Below are 18333 nucleotides of genomic sequence, written 5' to 3'. Positions count from 1 at the left end.
TGCGTCGGCGGCGCAGCAGTGGCAGGAGGCCCCATTAGCTAAAGTGGTACCTCAGGTTAAGGAAGGTTTCAGGTTAAGAGTGGACCTCCGGAACGAATTAAGTACGTAACCAGAGGTACCACTTTGTTGTCCCTCCATGATCAGAGGCAGCAATGCTTCTCAATGCCAGTTGCTGGAAACCAGAGGAGGGGGAGGTATTTTTGTGCTCAGATCCTGCTTCCAGGCTCCCCAAATGTATATGGTTGGCCACCGTGAGAACAGGATGTTGGAGTAGATGGGCCTGATCCAGCAGGCTCTTCTTATGTTCTCAACACAGCCATTGTAGCGAGGAGCTATTGATAGGCTTACCGTCCTTCAGTTTGCCCCATCCTCTTTTAAAGCAACCCAAGGCTTTGAACTAAGAACGTAAGAAGGGCCCTGCATCATCTAATGAACCAGGGCTCCATCTAATCCTGACTCCCTCAGTGGTGAACCTTTGGGAAGCCCAAATGCAGGGCATGAAGGAAACAGCCCCTCATGGAAGGTCCCATTTCACTGTCATGGTTGAAGAACCTATCCCACCACAACGCCCCCTTTCCCCTTAAAAGTCACTGGCTGTATCCAGGTCCTACTCAAAGTAGACCCACTGAAGTTAATGGACATACGTGAGCCATGCCAATTAATTCGAATCTATTTCTTTCTTTATTACATTTTCATCCTGCCAAATTCTGTGTGCCTGTGGGTTGCCAAATTCTGTGTGACTGCCATAAAACTTAGGGAACAAGTTGTACTACCAAAATGATTAAGGTTTTAAATGATAATTTTAGGTTATATTTTAGTGATCAAGATTTAATATATTTTTTTTAACTGCCACTATATCTGAATTGTCTCTGTTATACCCAATTGCAATACAATGTATTCCTTTTGTGTTTTATGATTTTCCTGATATTGTAAGTGACCTGGAACTGATCTGTGACCGTAATAAAAAAATTCTATTTTATTCATTTACATCCCGCCTTTCCTCCAGGGAGCTTAAGGGGGCATACCTAGTTCTTCTCCTGCTCCTCATTTTATCCTCACAACCAGTGGCGTAGCGTGGGGGGTGCAGGGGGGGCCGGCCGCACCGGGCGCAACATCTGGGGGGTAGGGTTAGGGGTAGGGTTAGGGGGCGCAAATCCAGGGTTAGGGGGCGCAAATTACTTGCCTTGCCCCGGGTGCTGACAACCCACGCTACGCCACTGCTCACAACAACCCCTGTGAGGTAAATTATGCTGAGAGGCAGTGACTGGCCAGGGCCCAGTGGCATAGCGTTGGTTGTCAGCACCCGGGGCAAGGCAAGTAATTTGCGCCCCCTAACCCGCACACCTGGCAACCCCCCCCCCCTCCACAGTGGGCGGCGACCCGGTGGCTCGGATCAGATTCGCACAGCCAGCACAGCAGTGAGAGAGAATGAGTGAGCCAGGTAGGGGCAGAGAGCTGCGAGTGCAAGTACACGCCCCCCCCCCCCGATGTTGCGCCCGGTGCGGTCGGCCCCCCCTGACCCCCCACGCTACGCCACTGCCAGGGCCACCCCATGAGCTTCAAGTCCTGGTCTGCTAGGTCCTAGGAATTTGAATCCTGGTCTCCTAGGTCCTCATATATCACACTGGGTCTTCTGCAAGTAGGACTAGCATTGGCTACAACCCTATGTAAACCAAAGGCCATCTCTACGTCCCATGCCAGCGAATTCCACGCCTCAGTCCCATAAGATAACTGAACATGAGAAAGCAGAAATGGCCAGCCTAAAGAATGATGCAGAAGAGTGAGGCGATCAAAACAACATGCCTGGAGGGGGGGCTGGGGGGTGAGGTGGACAGAGTTGAGCCCAGACGAAAGTGATGAGTGAAGAAATGCAGAGACAGCCAGCAAAGCATTGCATTGTCACCTCTTGTCAAGGGGTAGAATCCTTTCCCTCCCCCAGCTCCACGCAGATAGCTGCCTTCCCTTTCATCACCTCCCCAGTTTCCCTATCTGAATCCACACAGGAGGATTTGATAATACAGAAATAACCCAAGCGGAAGATGTGTTGTTGTTTTCTGAAAACACTGTGGTTTGTATCAAGGTAGACTCAGAGTAGACCCATTGGGTTGCACCCAATATCAACCCTACCCTGAGTCGTCACACTGAAATGAACGAACGTGATGAACTAGGGCCTGTCCATTTCTACAAATCAACTCTGTGTAAGACTTAAGTAAAGGTAAAGGGACCCCTGACCATTAGATCCAGTCTTGGCAGACTCTGGGGTTGCGGCGCTCATCTTGCTTTATTGGCCGAGGGAGCCAGCATACAGTTCCGGGTCATTTGGCCAGCATGACTAAGCCGCTTCTGCTGAACCAGAGCAGTGCACGGAAACACTGTTTACCTTCCCGCTGGAGTAGTACCTATTTATCTACTTGCACTTTGATGTGCTTTTGAACTGCTAGGTTGGCAGGAGCAGGGACCGAGCAATGGGAGCTCACCCTGTCACGGGGATTCAAACCGCCGACCTTCTGATCGGCAAGTCCTAGGCTCTGTGGTTTAACCCACAGCGCCACCCGCGTCCCTTGGGTAAGACTTAGCCATCTTCAAATATTTGAAGGGCTGTCACACAGAAGATGGAGCAAGCTTGTTTTCTGCTGCTCTGGCGGGTAGAGCCCAAGCTGATGGGTTCCCATTGCAAGGACGGTGATTCTGACTAAACGTTAGGAAGAACTTTCTGACAGTAAAAGCTCTTCGAAAGTGGGAAGGATTCCTTTGGCAGGTGGTCGCCTCTCCTTCATTGGAGGCTTTGAAACAGAAGTGGGGTGACCATCTTGTCCGAGATTCTTCTGGACACTCCCGTCCCCTGTCCCTCCCCCTTTCCCATTCACTAGCTTTGCGGGTTTGGGAGATCCTTATCTGCAAAAGCGGAGATGTCATTTTCTGCTTGCCAAAGGTCCAAATCATTCTTGCAAGGTACGCAAATCATTGTCGCACGCACTGGGTTTTTCCACATCCGGCTAATTGCACATTGTATTCATCATCCATAAAAAAACCCCAGACATCTCTCAAAGCAGGAGGCTTTGAAGGTTAACACTTCCACACCTTGAATGGAGCCCAGAACATCCCAGTAACTTACTCCAAGTTAGTACTGTTAAGCCTGATCCACTTCTTAAAGCAGCGAAAAGTTTTGAAGACCCAACACTTAAAAAATATTTTATTTCCTTAGGAAGGAGGTCCCTGGCATTTTGTAGTAGTTGTGTTTATTTACAAATATACAGGTGGGGTGTGGAGCAACAGGCTGCCTTTTGGAGCACTTAAGTTGTGTGCCTACACAATAAATACTCCAAAAGGCATAGTTGCTGCTATGTCAGGTCTCTAGGGCGATGGCTGGTACCCTAAAATGCAGTCAGAGCTCAATGTTTAGTTCTCTGTGTTACTCACCTCCCCCTTAAAACTGCAACAAGCCTGGATCATCTTTATCCCCCCCCCCAAAAAAAACCCCAATACAGTCATACCTCGGGTTACAGATGGCTGCATTTTTTCAGGTTGCGTACTGCCGAACCCCATAAGTACCGGAATGGGTTACTTCTGGGTTTTGGCGGTCTCGCATGCACAGAAGTGCTCAACTGCGCTTTGCACATGTGCAGAAACGCCGAATCACAACCCGTGCATGTGCAGACGTGCCGCTGCGGGTTGCGGATGCTGTGGGTTATGGACATGCATCTCGCATGGATCACGTTCGCAACCCAAGCATCCACTGTAGAAGCAATTGGCTATCTATTTAACACCCCATGCAATACATCACCTGTGTTTGTCTAACAAAGGGATCCAGGCCAGACTTGTCTGGGTCCCAATTTCAAACAGTCCTGCTCCTGCGCAACCTCCCAGGTTTACAACAGTGATGCCCTAACCACCATGCACCAAACCCCAGCCAATAGCCTGGGAGTCATGTCCTATCCCAGCTGCAGTTCCTTAACCGTACTCACAACTCTGAACCACGTTGCAGTAATCACACTGGGGAAGTACCCAAGCTCTTGAGAAAACACTCACTCGCCTCTGCAAAAAAGAAAGAAAGAAGAGTGTGTGTGTGAAAAATCTTTGCTACCTGTCTGCAGATACTCTCACATAACTTGCTAGCTTTCCTGTGTGAAGAAAGTAGAGGCTCTTTGAGAAGAGAAAGAGAGAGAAACAGAAAACAACCGCGAATTTTTAAAAGGTCACCGCCATCATTTTATTTCCCACACTTGCACATTTGTATCTTCTAAGTATCTGTGAGCATGTCTGTCATCAGGGCTTCTGTTAATCACAACTGGGCTTCTGTTCTTAGGCTTCAGTTGAGATAACTTGCCTTTGCCCAGTCTTCTGCAACCTGGTGCCCTCCAAATGTTGCTGGACTCTGTCTCCCACAATCCCAGGTGATTGGCTCTATCAGCATGGGGCAGTGGAATTTAATAGTATCTGGAGGGCACCAGGTTGGGGAAGGTTGCTTAGACTGACAATGAAGCATGCTGCCTTTTAATCAACCCCATTCTCTCTTTCAATGTACTTCTCCACCCCCATCGTTCAGCCCGGACACTGAGATCCAGCGCCGAGGGCCTTCTGGTGGTTCTCTCATTGCGAGAAGTGAGGTTACAGGGAACCAGACAGAGGGCCTTCTTGGTAGTGGCACCCGCCTTGTGGAACACCCTCCCTTCAGATGTGAAGGAAATAAGCAGCTATCTTATCTTTAAAAGACATCTGAAGGCAGCCCTGTTTAGGGAAGTTTTTAATATTTAATGCTGTATTGTTTTTAACACTCGATTGGGAGCCGCCCAGAGTGGCTAGGGAAACTCGGCAGATGGGCGGGGTATAAATAATAAATTATTATTATTAAAAGGGGGGAGGAATCTGGATCCATCTCTGCCTAGAAGTCACACACTTTGACCTCAAACCCAAATGTGTAGTGACTGATTGCAATTGTAGCTAGGTTAAAGGCACTCTGTGCATGCCCAGAAATACTTTGTTCAAGGGGCTGGTTTTCATAAGCAACCCACCTACTGGCTTATTCATTTTTTTCCACATAAGCCCTTCTGTGTGCAGGATTTCAGGGTGAAACTCGGGCATAAATTGCTTGATTCAGGGATGCAGCCCACAGTATAGGAACATGTAGTCAGTCCATCTGGCTCAGTATTGTCTACCCTGGTTGGCAGCAGCTCTCCAGGATTTCAGGGAGAGAGGCCTCTCTGAGCCCTACCTGGAGATGCCAGGGATTGAACTCTGGAGCCATTACATTCAAGGCAGATGCTCTACCATGGAGCTATGGCCTTTGGTATGGTTATGGCAGCATGGCTCCCTTGCCAGAGGAATCAAAATTGTGGATGTCGCCATAGGCAGGAAATATGCAAGGCCAAGAGAGGTTGTGAGTTCCAAGACGCAAATGATTTTTCCAGACCAATTTGACCTGGCCAATAAATGTTGGGCTGCTTTTCTCCCTCCCACCCTGCTTATGTCTTTACTTAAATACTTATAGCAGGGGTAGGGAGCCTCCGGCTCTGGGGCCCAATGCAGCCCTCAACCCCCTCCATTTGGCCCTCAGAACTCTCCCCAGTCCACAGCCCTCACTAGCACTGCTTCAGATTCTCCTTGAGCATTTGAATGTGTCCCTGAACTCTTGATAATGCCCCATGCTTACATGGATGGAGAATAGAGAGGGGATCCATGTGTGGGTATGTGTACAAAGCAAACTGCTGCACAAAGGTAAATTTTTGCCACGGTTGTTCTTCCCACTTCTGACCTTGGTGCCATGTGGCCCTCTGGAGATTGCTTTGAAAGGAATGCAGCCCTCCAGCTGAAAAGCTGTTCCCAACCCCTGGCTTAAAGGTAAAGGTAAAGGGACCCCTGACCATTAGGTCCAGTCGTGGCCAACTCTGGGGTTGTGGTGCTCATCTTGCTTTACAGGCCGAGGGAGCTGGCGTACAGCTTCTGGGTCATGTGGCTAGCATGACTAAGCCACTTCTGGCGAACAAGAGCAGCACACAGAAATGCTGTTTACCTTCCTGCCGGAGCGGTACCTATTTATCTACTTGCACTTTGACGTGCTACCGAACCCCTGGCTTATGGTCTTCCAATTTGGTTGTTTAACACTGCTTTCTCTTTCAGATTGGCGATGACCTGGGCACTGAGAAATTCTGCGTCGATGCCAACCAGACAGGAAACGGGAACTGGCTGAAGTACATCCGGGTGGCCTGCTCCAGCGAAGAACAAAACCTAGCCGTGTGTCCTGTGAATGACCAGGTATGATCTGGCTCCATGGAATCCACTTCTCTTCCCCATGTCATCTTGTGTCTCTGCTGCTGTGATGAACCTTTGGGGGCCAATTGGGCAGTAAGAGTGGAGTTAAGTGTATCACAGGAGAAAGTTCTGATGATTTATCTTTTGAATTGATAAATGGTTGCATTTAAAAAGAAAAACCAGAACACCACAACAAAGTACCCCAAGTTTAACACGCAACAATATTCTCCAAGATCTGATGATTGGTTACCACGCCAGATTCAAGGTGGGACCAGATTACCCACTTGTGTGCATTGGCCTGAGGAACTGGCACTTTTAGAAGTGGTTCCATGCTGGCGAGTAATCAAACTTTCCTTGTTATCTTGGGATGTAATAATTAATGATGCCAACTTGCAGCTGTTGTAAGGGTTGCGAACACATTGTGCATTAGGGGAATAGGGTTCCCAGGCCTCCAGGTCTTACCTGACAATAATTCATAATGATAATTTTATACCCTGCCCACATGGCTGGGTTGCCCCAGCAACTCTGGGCAGCTAACAGCATGTATAAAACATATAGTGAAACATCAGACATTGAACACTTCCCTAAACAGGGCTGCCTTCGGATGTCTTCTCAAAGTTATGTAGTTCTTTATCTCCTTGACATCTGATGGGAGGGCGTTCCACAGGGAGGGTGCCACTACCAAGAAGGCCTTCTGCCTGGTTCCCTGTAATTTTGCTTCTCGCAGTGAGGGAACCACCAGAAGGCCCTCAGAGGAGAACCTCAGTGTCTGGGCTGAGTGATGGGGGTGGAGATACTTCTTCAAGTATACTGGGCCAAGGCCATTTAGGGCTTTAAAGGTCAGCACCAACACTTTGAATTGTGCTTGTCACCATTTCAACAGTACAGTCATTTGCCAAAGGGAAGAAGAGGCGAGCAATCTATTTCATCTCTGTGGGTCTCCAGCAAGGGCAGAATCCTGTAGCGTACTTTGGCGAGAAAAAAAATCAAATAGAGGAACTTAGCTACTGTCTTAGTGAGCTCCTGGTCTCTCCCCTGTAATAAGAAGTGTATAACCTCCGTCTCTGCTTTCCATATTGGAATACATAGATGGTCTAGAAATTGTTGGCGGAGATCATCATACATTTAAGGGCCATGTGAGCTAGAGTTTCCACCAGGTGGGCATCCCATGGGCAAATCCTTAGAAGGATTAGAATTGAACCTAGCCAGTGAAAAACAGGCGAGACAGTTTGTGGGCAGGTAGGGTCTCAGCCGGCGTACCAGATGGAGCTGTTAGACAGGTACTTTGGTTGCCCTCCTCTGCTCCCCTCTTCCAATTAACCTCCATCTCCAGGACCTGCCCCCATGACATCACCAAGGGCCATTCCTAGGTCTCAGGTTTGGGCCCTGGAATTTCAGGGCCTAGGTTGCTCCTGATCTGGCAACCTTAGAGAGGAACGGGAGCCTCCTGACAACTCTCAGCACCCTTAACAAACTATAGTTCCTAGGATTCTTTAGGGAAAGCCATGCCTGTCAAAGTAGTATCACAGTCCTTTAGATGTGCAGTGCAAATGGCACCTAGACCATCCAAGCACAAAGGCTGCGCTAGTTAATTGTTGATTTCAAATGATGATCCTGAGTGAAATGCAGAGATAAGACTTCCACCTATCAAATTAAAATCCTGGCCCTTTCACCCTGGATATCTGCTTACTGCCATTCTTGAGAATTGAGCATGGTAAACTACTTACCCCTTGATTTCGGCTTGCAAGGCAAAATACCTGCCATCACACTGTATGGTTTTTAAAGAAGCTTGTGGTGTGTTTTGGATGGGGGCAAGCCTCACTTCTCTCTCCCAGACTGGGGCAAATGGCAGGTCCAACTTTCTGGATCATTTGACTCAGTGGTTTTTCGTTCCTGTAGGGCGCCTATGGAGGGAGGGTGGCAAAAAAGGCAGGGCAACCTTCCTGCAACCTGTTGATACTCTGCTCTTTCTAGAACACACAGTCTTCTTGGATAATGGGCAGGGGAGCAGCTCAAATGGTATAGAGAGCCAGTGTGGTGTAGTGGTTAAGAACGGTAGACTCATAATCTGGTGAACCGGGTTCGCTTCCCCGCTCCTCCACATGCAGCTGCTGGGTGACCTTGGGCTAGTCACACTTCTCTGAAGTCTCTCAGCCTCACTCACCTCACAGAGTGTTTGTTGTGGAGGAGGAAGGGAAAAGGAGATTGTTAGCCGCTTTGAGACTCCTTCAGGTAGCGATAAAGTGGGATATCAAATCCAAACTCTTCTTCTTCTCTTCTATAACAGCTCCTTCCACGTGTTTTCTCTCTGACTGGAAACAAGAGCTAATGGGAGCCAAAGCGGCTTGCAGTGTGAGCACCCATGCCGCTGTAGACTCTGGGGGGACAGGTTTGGCAACCAAAAGCGCCTTTTGAGTAGTGGCAATGGTGGCACTTTGGCTCATTTCAGATGTAACAGCAAAATGCTAAGTCATAAAAAAAAACCAACCCTGATCGGTGCTTGAGCTTCAGCAGTCAAAGTCATAACAGAAGTCACTGCTGCTGTGGATGTTTCAAACTGCAGTTTTAGTTTCAGAGCGTTAAATAGCTTTTAGTTTGACTGAAGCCTGAGCTGTCCATCTCCCCCACCCCTATATCTTATTAAGCTGTTTACGCTTCAGGGTTTTTTCTGGTTTTGTTTCCGGCACTTGGCAAAACATAACTATTGTCAATATATGCATGTGTATATATTATATAGATACGCAGTTTCTGATATCGAGTGTTTTTCAAATGTATGTTGAAAACCGAAAGCTAGCATTCTTGAATCAGCAGGAAGCACTTCCACTATGACCAGTGCTGAGTTGTTTTGTGACATGACCAGGTTTTTTGGGGGGAGGGGCGGGAATCTCCGGTAAATAGATGATTAAAATATGATTTCAGGGTTTTATTATTTATTTATTTATTGTAGCTGGAATGAGGCTCCCAAAGTGAGCATTCAGATAGAAATTCTGTTCAATATCATCAGCTTGTTTGTATGGTCAGCTAGCAAAGGTAGGAAAATAAAGAGCACTTTTTAAAAGGTACAACCCTAGAGTGGGGTGAGTGGCTTTCTTAATTTTGAAACATAAGTGACATGCTGGCAAGAGAGGAAATTCATTGATTCTAGAGGAGGAGGAGGAGGAGGAGGATATGTTAGGTGTGTTATTTAGCTGAAACCCATTTCAACAAAACAATTTCTGTATTTCTTCTTCCTTTCCTCTCCCCCCTGCAAAAAAATGAAATGAAATGACGTCACAATGTTCTTAACCACTTGGTTCCAAAAGGTATTTCTCTGCCTAAACTACTTAATTCTTTTTGGAAATTGTTTTGGAAGTGAACCGACAGCAAGGCTCTTGTCGTTTCCTCTCCTCAGATCTCTTCAGTTTCAGAACTTTGGGAGGGCTGCTGTAACAATGAATACTGGGGGAGAAATAACCTCTGAATACTTCATATATGTGTCTGCCTATCTAATCCAGCCTTCCCTAGCCTGGTGCCCTCAAGAATCCATCCAGGCGTTTGGGACTACAAATCCCATCATCCCCAGCTAGTGCAGCCAGCTGGGTACAGGATCCCAGGCTGGACCAATAACATTTGCATAGAACATCATTCAGTGTCTATATTTACCTAAACCCAGAAGCCAAAACTCTAAGGGGCTGTAGTGGATAGTGGAAGCTGTGGCGTTGCTTGGGTGGTGTAGTGGTTAGAGTGTTGGACTAGGACCTGGGAGACAAGGGTTCAAATCCCCACTCAGCCATATAGCTCCTTGTCACCAAGCTCCTTGAAAAAGTTAGGCTAGAAATACAATAACTTAATCAATTAATATGGGATGTTTGTATCTGCCCATTACAGTGCAATCTTAGCTATGTCTACTCAGAATCAAGGATGGAGGGGGGGCAGGAGTGCCAGGTTGAGCCCATGGCTGTGCATGCTGCATGGCCCTGGCACCAAAATTTGTGGGTGCCCAGCCCCTTCATGGGGAATTTTGTGGGCACCTAGGGCCCCAGGGAGTTGGCACCTGTGTGGGGGGAGATTCACTTTGCATTTAAAGGGGAACCTACCTAATTCATGCATTCTGATACAATACACGAACCAAAACACAGCCGTTTGCTGTTATCTGAATTTTGCAATGCAGTTCTCTAGCCAAGTAAAGTGTCCGAAAATGGATACATTAGGGCAAAGTGTCCAGAAAAATGCATATGTTGCTGAAAATAGCATGCAAGACTACAGTATATTCGGACAATTGCATGGGAAATGTGTATCTTAGGAGAAGTGCACACTAACTTTCTGATCATTTTTCATGAGGATCGAGAGTGAGAGAGAGAGAATTCACAAACTTCGTGTGGGAATGTGGAGAAGGGAATTTCTGCGGAATTCTGGTTCCCCAGAATTATGTCTGGTCTCTGGCAATCTGTTGTTTCTATTGATGGATTTTGACAACATCCACCACGCCCTTCAGACAATTTCACTGAGGTAGCTTATATTAGCAAAATTATAATTTTTAAAAATGCAACAAAATGGTTGAAACAAACCTAATAGATAAAAGCAGCATAGATTAAAAGCCTAGTAATTAAATAATAATAATAATTGCCTGGAGCCAAAATGACTTTCCTATGAAAATTATTTGGGGTGCCACTACAAAACATGTCCTCTTTTTGTCACTGCACTGCGGATAACAGTCACAAGAAGAAAGGCCCCGTTGTCTGCTTCTTAGTCCAGGCTTATTCCACTACGAGCTGTAACTATTCTTTTTCTTCATTTTCTTACTCATTTCCCTTACCTGCCTAACTTCAGCAAAGTTACTATAGCCTTTGTCTTTGGATCATAACTCTAGGACCAGCTCTTATACCCAAAATCTGGTTCAGAACTATATTTGTGCAAAGGGTCTTTTAATTCACATTTACATTTTGAGTTGTAAGAGTATCACAGGCAATATATGCACACATCTAAACTCAAGATTAAAGTACCTTCAAAATAATATTTCCAATTAGTTCTGCAAATTTACAAACATATTCCCAGTAACCAAATGGTACTTACATTTATTACTTCTCCTTCACAAAGCATTTCAGATTATTGGCATTTGCAAGAGAACATTCTGATCAAATCGCCTATTCCGCTAAACTATCGAGAGATTTTCATGAAGCAAACAATACCTGTCTTTATTCATTATGATTAGCAATGTATTTGAGAGTACTGATATTATGCATTAATAATATCTGCATTTATCACCTTCCCAAGTGAATACAGTTTCACCATAAACACATCATTCAACGTTCTGTTTAACTCATCTTTCATAGTTTCATCTCTTGCTATTATCATATGCACAATGGATTTTCTGGCAACCTCTCAATTGTAAAATATGTTATGTAGCCAAACATGGCTCAAAAGACAAACAAACCACCTAGCCAAACAGACACCATTTTGGGGAGATATACGCATGAGATATTATGTTACATTTCTAAGCATTCTGATAAATCCCTTTGCTCGCTTCTAGAATTTCTGAATCTCCATTCATCCCCACCAAATAGTGATATCACCCACCCACAGTCTCGTCCATCTCCAAAATGTGTATCTCAAATGCCGTAAAGGGGAGGTTCAGAACTAATTAGTGGATACTGCATACTTACTTGGCAGTGAATGGTTTTTGAAACCTGACTATGTCTGGCAAGCTGTTCTGCATCGGGTAAGACAAGGTACTCCTCTGTTACATGTTGTATTCCCCCCCGCCCCCATTCACCCTTGAATTTTCTTTAAGTTGCTGCATCTGAGAGCTTTGTTATATATTTCCAATAGTCACTGGTAGGCATTATTCAGCAAAGATGCATATTTCCCACGTGCTTCTGAGACATTTCATTCATTCATATTTCTACACTTTAATCATTTCTGGTCCAGTTCTTAGACTGGTTGTGTGTTTCTGATATTGACACTAGCTAAAATAATTACGCTCTGGGGTTTTAAAAGTCTTTTTATCAGTTTCAACTGCAAACTCGGGAAATCAGACGTCCTGAGGTTGTTCTGGCATTCTGACCCCCCAGTTTTTGCTAAATGCGTTTACCTATATTTCTGTACTTTTCTTCTTTCAAATCTTGGGGTGAGGCTTTTTGCGGCATTCTGAACTTGGTATGAGCATCCAAGAGAACGTATCATACTTCAGAAATGCTGTTTTTATTTTTCACGACAAGAGCAAACATTTGTAACACCTACTGTGGAATTAGCAAATTATCCAAATGATAAAAAATCTTTGTAGTTAAAAAGAGAAGGCAACACATACTTATCCTCAATAATTTCCAATGCCTTTTTAAAAAATTCAAGTTCGCTAGTTGCCGAAGAAGACAGAATATTGATGGCTCATCCACATTGTCAGAAATGAAACGTTCTCGTAGCTGCAGTGAGGTGACATTAATTTGTGAAAACTATAAAGAGACCCCAGCTTCCTCAAAAGGCTAGTGCACTGAGCCTAGCATGTGCTTTCTTTGACAAGCACCTAGTCTTTCAGATTCACCTAGCAGCGAACAGATTATTTGAGCCATGAATTGCTTGTGTAGCACAAAACTATAGATGCTGACTTGAAATAAATCTTAGGACTTGCTCCCAGGTAAGTGTGTCACAGATGGCATCCTTAAGGCCACCATAGAAATCTTCTCTCTCTTTCTCTCTTTTTTCAAACTGTAAGGAGGAGGATGTTGAAATGGCAGAAAACAGAGTGAAACCAGTAAAATGTAAGCACCTTGCCCAGGCAGTTCACAAACCAACAGAATGTTATGCCTAGAAATAATAATAGCAGCAATAGAAATTGCATCACACTAAGTTCTACTCAGAGCAGACCCACTGAAATCAGTTGAGCCAAGTTAGCCAGGTTCATTAATTTTAGTGGGTCTACTTTGAGTAGGACTAGCATTGGAGTCAAAATATTAATGGTACTACTAGTAGCATTCATCTCTGATATATTTATCTCTGTTGAATGTGTTCTAATCCCAGGAATTATAATGAAGAGGGAACTGGGTTCTTGTTGGTTGCTGAGTTTAAAGTTTTGTGGGGTTTTTTATCTGTTTTCTTTTTGTTTTCTCCACCTCTCAAAAAAAAAAAAAAAAACCTGAGGAAGTTTTCAGGCAGTTTCGAAACTCTGGACGCCTGACTCCCATAACCCAAACATCCTTTTCCTTCAAATTGCAAGGGGGCTGCAATCTCTCTCTTACATTCTTAGGGTAAGGAGGCTGGTTTGATAAGGGCTGTGGGTGTGTCTCAGATGTGAAGATTTTAGGTAACCTAGAGAGGATGAAGTGAAAGGAAGACTTTTGCAAGAGAGGGATAATCTGAACTGAGGATGCTGTGTTGCAGATAGAAGTATCCCCCACACTCTGCACACACACGCCCTCTCAGCTTCCTGAGGCCCATAATATCTGCTGTTTCCCTCTAATCGCGTACAGAATGGTTTTTGTGGTCAGCTCTCTTGATTCCGGATTAAAGCACAGGGACCCTCTAAATTTAACCTGGGTCTGTCCGATGGGGGATCTTGCACAGCAGAAGCAGGTCAGCGATTTCATTGTTGTTTTTTCTCTCTCTTCCTCTCCCTCTCCCTCTCCTCAGCCCAGCTTTTGTCACCTTGTGTTTGTCAATATGCCTGCATTCTGTGGAGCCTTTAAACCTCTGCTTTGCAATGCAGTGTATATGGAGAGGGGCTGCTAGGGGCTTCTTAACTTTGAATCGTGTCTGGGCCAGGATCTAAAGGACAGCGGACCTAATTCCAATGAAGCTTGAAATCAGTACAACTGCCAACTCATCATGACCCAGCATCATGCCCCTTTCCTCCACCTCACTCGGGAAACTTAATGAAATTTTAGATGCAGGAACAAAAGGCCATCGGAAGCTGCTTTCTACAGAATGAAATGATTGGTTCATCTAGTGCAGTACTGTCTACCTTGACAGGTAGTTGCTCTCCAGGGTTTCAGTTAGGAAATATCCCTAGAGAGATGGCAGAGATTGATCCTAGGATCTTCCACACGAAAAGCAGATGCTATCCTTCTGAGCTACAGACCTTCCCCATGTTCTTTGTAGGGATGGGGGAAGAGATTAAATTTGCTTCTAATTGAAATTCCAACCCACCCAATTTTCATTTTCCGAAATATTTACACAAATCAAAACACAGCCATTGTTCAAAAGGTGCTCTTTCTCTGATTTTATTTTTATTTTATTTTTGCAATGCACTTCTCCAGCCAAGTAATGTGTACATGCGATGATGAAAAATTCAATGAGGATTGGAAACTTTTCATTAAGTATTTAAAGAAAATGCAAGCAGGATTTGAAATATGAGCAGCAACAGCAGCATGTATTACTAAGATAAATAGGTTAAATTGAATGAATGGAATAGTATAGGCAAAATATGCAGCATTTAAGGAAACCATGGAAGGGGAGGACGGGAAACCAATTGACAGAGTAACTTATGGTTTAGGTTAAAATTTGTAAAGTGTTTTTTTTTCTCTGTAAAAAATTACTAAATAATAGTTTTTTAAAAAAAGAAAATGCACATGCTAAGGTTAAGTCTGCATTGAAATGCACATATTAGTAAAAATAGCATACAAAAAATGCATTATATCAAGGAATGTTGCTTTGCAAAAAAAGAAAGAAAAGGTTGCGTCAGAGAAAGGTGTGTATTATTAGAAACGCTAACTTATTTTCTTGAGGAATTGAGGACTGATGCGGAAAATGAGAAGGTGGAGGAAACCAAAACCGACAGTCTCACTAGACATGTGTCCCCCTAACAAAATGTTGCGTCTGTTCAGAGTAGGCCCATTTAAATTAATGGACATAGCTAACTTAGGTCCCATGAATTTCACTGGATTTATTCCCGAGTAAAACTTAGCTGGAGATAACCCATCCGCTCTGAAATTCAACCTTCATGAGATTTAGATTACCGGACTGATCAACTTTCCCTCCTGCTCCCAAAAGAAAGTTGGAGATGAACTTTGCAGAATTCCCCTTCAATCTCAGCTCTCTTTAAAAGTCGACCTGTCCACACATTCTCCCACAGTGTGCGAGGAAGGATTCAACCTTGCCTGCCATGAGGTTGTGATCGTTCTTATCTGACTGAGCGGGTGGCGCCTTCTGGAATAAATTTCTATTCATTCTTTTTTGCTGCATTAAAAGATGCTTACAAGGGATTTTGCTGTTGTTTTAGCTTCGGTTTAGCACTTAGGTTTATTTGAGGAATAAGGTCCTTCCTTTATGTATCCACCTTCAAGGAAGCTTTCGAGAGATGGCTCTAACTCTTGCTAGGTGGAAGGAAGGAAGGAAGGAAGCGGTAGGATATACAGTATACCAGTTTTGGGGAAGTGATTCCCTTGCTGCTCAACATCCTTTTCATTGGTAAACTGTGCCCTCTAGCGGGCGAACGAAAAGCGCGGATGCACCCCCTCAGAGAATGTGAGAATGCCTTTCAAAATAAAGGTCCATAAATCCAACAAGTTAAAAAGCAGCAGTTCGTGATCCAGCCTTATCCATTTATTAAAATTATATCTGACAGGCTATTTGGGTAAATCTGGGTGAGATGTGTCAGAAATGGGTTCACTTTGAAAAGCAGAGGGTAAACCAAGGCAGAGGAGAAACAATAGTTGTTTTGTGCCTATAAGGCCAACAAGGAATGAAATACTGCTCCTTCTGTCTTGCACGGGGTGGTATATATCACACACTAAATGAATCATTCTTTGAGCACAACGGAATTTCAGCATTTCCTCGGGAGCTGCTTAGAGGCATCACCAAATATCGGCTAAAACCAAATTCAGAGCGAATTCAAAGCTTCTGAAACAGCTGTGTGATTTTCAAGGGAACATTTGGTGGTGGTGATGGGGGAAAAGATTATAGATTATCCCCAGGACCGCTGCATGCCACCAAAGTCATTTTGCTTCTGAGGAACAATAAGATTAGTAGTAACGATATATGTGCAGCCTATGTTGTCACATAGACTTTATTCTGTCTTCTGCTGTGTTGTGTTTTAATTGTCGGTGTGGATTGCACACCGTCATTTTAATCTTTGTTTTGTAATATTTTATAACGTATGTGTGTTGTTAAGCATTCCAGGAAAAAGGACAGGATAAAAGAATGAGAAATCAATAATATTGCAGGTTGCTTTAGGTTCTTAATGCAAGTTTGTTTCTTTCTCTCCCTTTATCTACACCTTTATAGCTACCTGTTTCTAAGAGTGCCACTTTGCAGAGCAAAAATTAAAAGCAGATCCCTCACATGGGATTCTAATATTAAGAAACTTAAACTAGTCTTCCCTGACATGCTGCCCTCCAAATGCCCTTGCGGGTACTTATTAATTACGTACCACATAATGGCAATATTGGCTTCTAAGTGGTTTACAAGTGTGAAAGCCAACAACTCAGATATTAAAATATAAACATCCATAATTAAGAGACACACTGAAACAATCCCATTAAAGCATTAAAATATAAGCACCCATAATTAAAATTGGGGGGGGGGACAATTCCATTAAAACAGTACACCAATTAAAACAAGAGATGAGAGGTCAAAGGTGGAGAGATCATAGGAATGCCTGTGTAAATAGGTGCATCTTCTAAAGCCGGCGGAATGCCAGTGTAGATGGAACTTCTCTCATTGGGCTCTAGCTCCCATCCTCCCTGGCCATTGGCTGTTCTCGCTGGGGTTGATGCGAGTTGGAGTCCAGAAACATCTGGAGGGCCTCAGGTTGGGGATGGATGTTTTAGGGGAGGGAAAGGGGAGGAAACCACTGTTGGCTCCTGGTTTTCCAGGGCAGGTGGGCATTGTGCTCTCAGAGGCTCTCGTTTCCTGAATGTGTTCTCCACCTCCTATCTTTCTCTCCACCCATTCCACACCAACTCCCAAAGCAGGCAAAGGCTGTTGCTCCATTCCCCAGCTACTCATATGCAGAGAGCAGAGGTGAGCAAGCAGCACATTGAGGAAAGTGTGGACCAGGAAGCTCCAGGGATTGGCAATGGGCCCTTACTGGTGTGGGGGCCTTGGCTGGTGCCCAGTGATGTCAGGCCCTGCTGCCAGGCCCGGAGGGAGCACTAGGGGTGAATGGGAACCAATGCAGTGTCAAGAACTTTGGACTGTGTCCAGTGTTTACGGTTGTTGTTGTTTAGTCGTGTCCGACTCTTCGTGACCCCATGGACCAGAGCACGCCAGGCACTCCTATCTTCCACTGCCTCCCGCAGTTTGGTCAATCTCATGTTGGTAGCTTTGAGAACACTGTCCAACCATCTCGTCCTCTGTCGTCCCCTTCTCCTTGTGCCTTCCATCTTTCCCAACATCGGGGTCTTTTCCAGGGAGTCTTCTCTTCTCATGAGGTGGCCAAAGTATTAGAGCCTCAGCTTCAGGATCTGTCCTTCCAGTGAGCACTCAGGGCTGATTTCCTTCAGAATGGAGAGGTTTGATCTTCTTACAGTCCATGGAACTCTCAAGAGTCTCCTCCAGCACCATAATTCAAAAGTATCAATTCTTTATGGTCCAGCAGGTCTACTGTGAGTCAGGCTTAGTTGGGTGCAACCCTTTATTTTGGTGAGTAAAGGTTTGCTTGCTTGTTTGAAGTATTGGTCATTAATTTGCAAGATAGCATGGATATCTAGCTATATAAGTTCTCAGCAGAAATTTCCCCATCTCTGAGGAGGTTGCCATTTTCCACCATGTCATAGGCCGCAGGTTAGGCTCAGCTATATCTCCCAGCTCCCCACTCTAGTGAAGATTTCTGTTTAGAAAGAGACTTGCGAGTATTGAAAGACCAATGCAGCTGCTGCCTCTAGTTGCAGTCACCAGGCTGTGAAACATCACACTGTGGGATGTGTCAAGCCACCTGCCCCTTCCTCTCTGTGGAAAGGTCCCCTCCACCGCGGGTGCTGACAATGCAGCCTTAGGACACTTGCGTCAAAAGCTAATATGCTGGTTTTGCAAGGCTGGTTGCACAAAACACATGAGCTTATTTTTTTGAAGTCAGGACAGATATTTACAAGCAGCAAAAGAACGAGAGGGGAAAGGAATGCATCAAATATAAACCAGGGGCATGGTCTTAGAAGGTTCAGTTGTCATTATTAT

General features: G+C 44.8%; 1 protein-coding gene across 4 annotated transcripts in view; it reads left to right on the top strand.

Moving 5' to 3' along the window:
• PRDM16 (PR/SET domain 16) overlaps positions 1 to 18333 on the top strand; it is a 448370-nt gene that overhangs the window by 381568 nt on the left and 48469 nt on the right. For all 4 annotated transcript variants that reach the window (XM_079986789.1, XM_079986791.1, XM_079986788.1 and 1 more), the window contains exon 4: positions 6118 to 6252. In XM_079986789.1, coding sequence (XP_079842915.1) covers positions 6118 to 6252 — 135 coding nt within the window. The remainder of the gene's footprint in view (positions 1 to 6117; positions 6253 to 18333) is intronic.

The sequence above is a fragment of the Podarcis cretensis genome, assembly GCF_951804945.1.
Source record: "Podarcis cretensis genome assembly, chromosome: 8".
NCBI classification, from domain to species: Eukaryota; Metazoa; Chordata; class Lepidosauria; order Squamata; family Lacertidae; genus Podarcis; species Podarcis cretensis.
The sequence above is the reverse complement of the archived record's forward strand: the minus strand, read 5'-3'. Positions and strand labels throughout refer to the sequence as shown.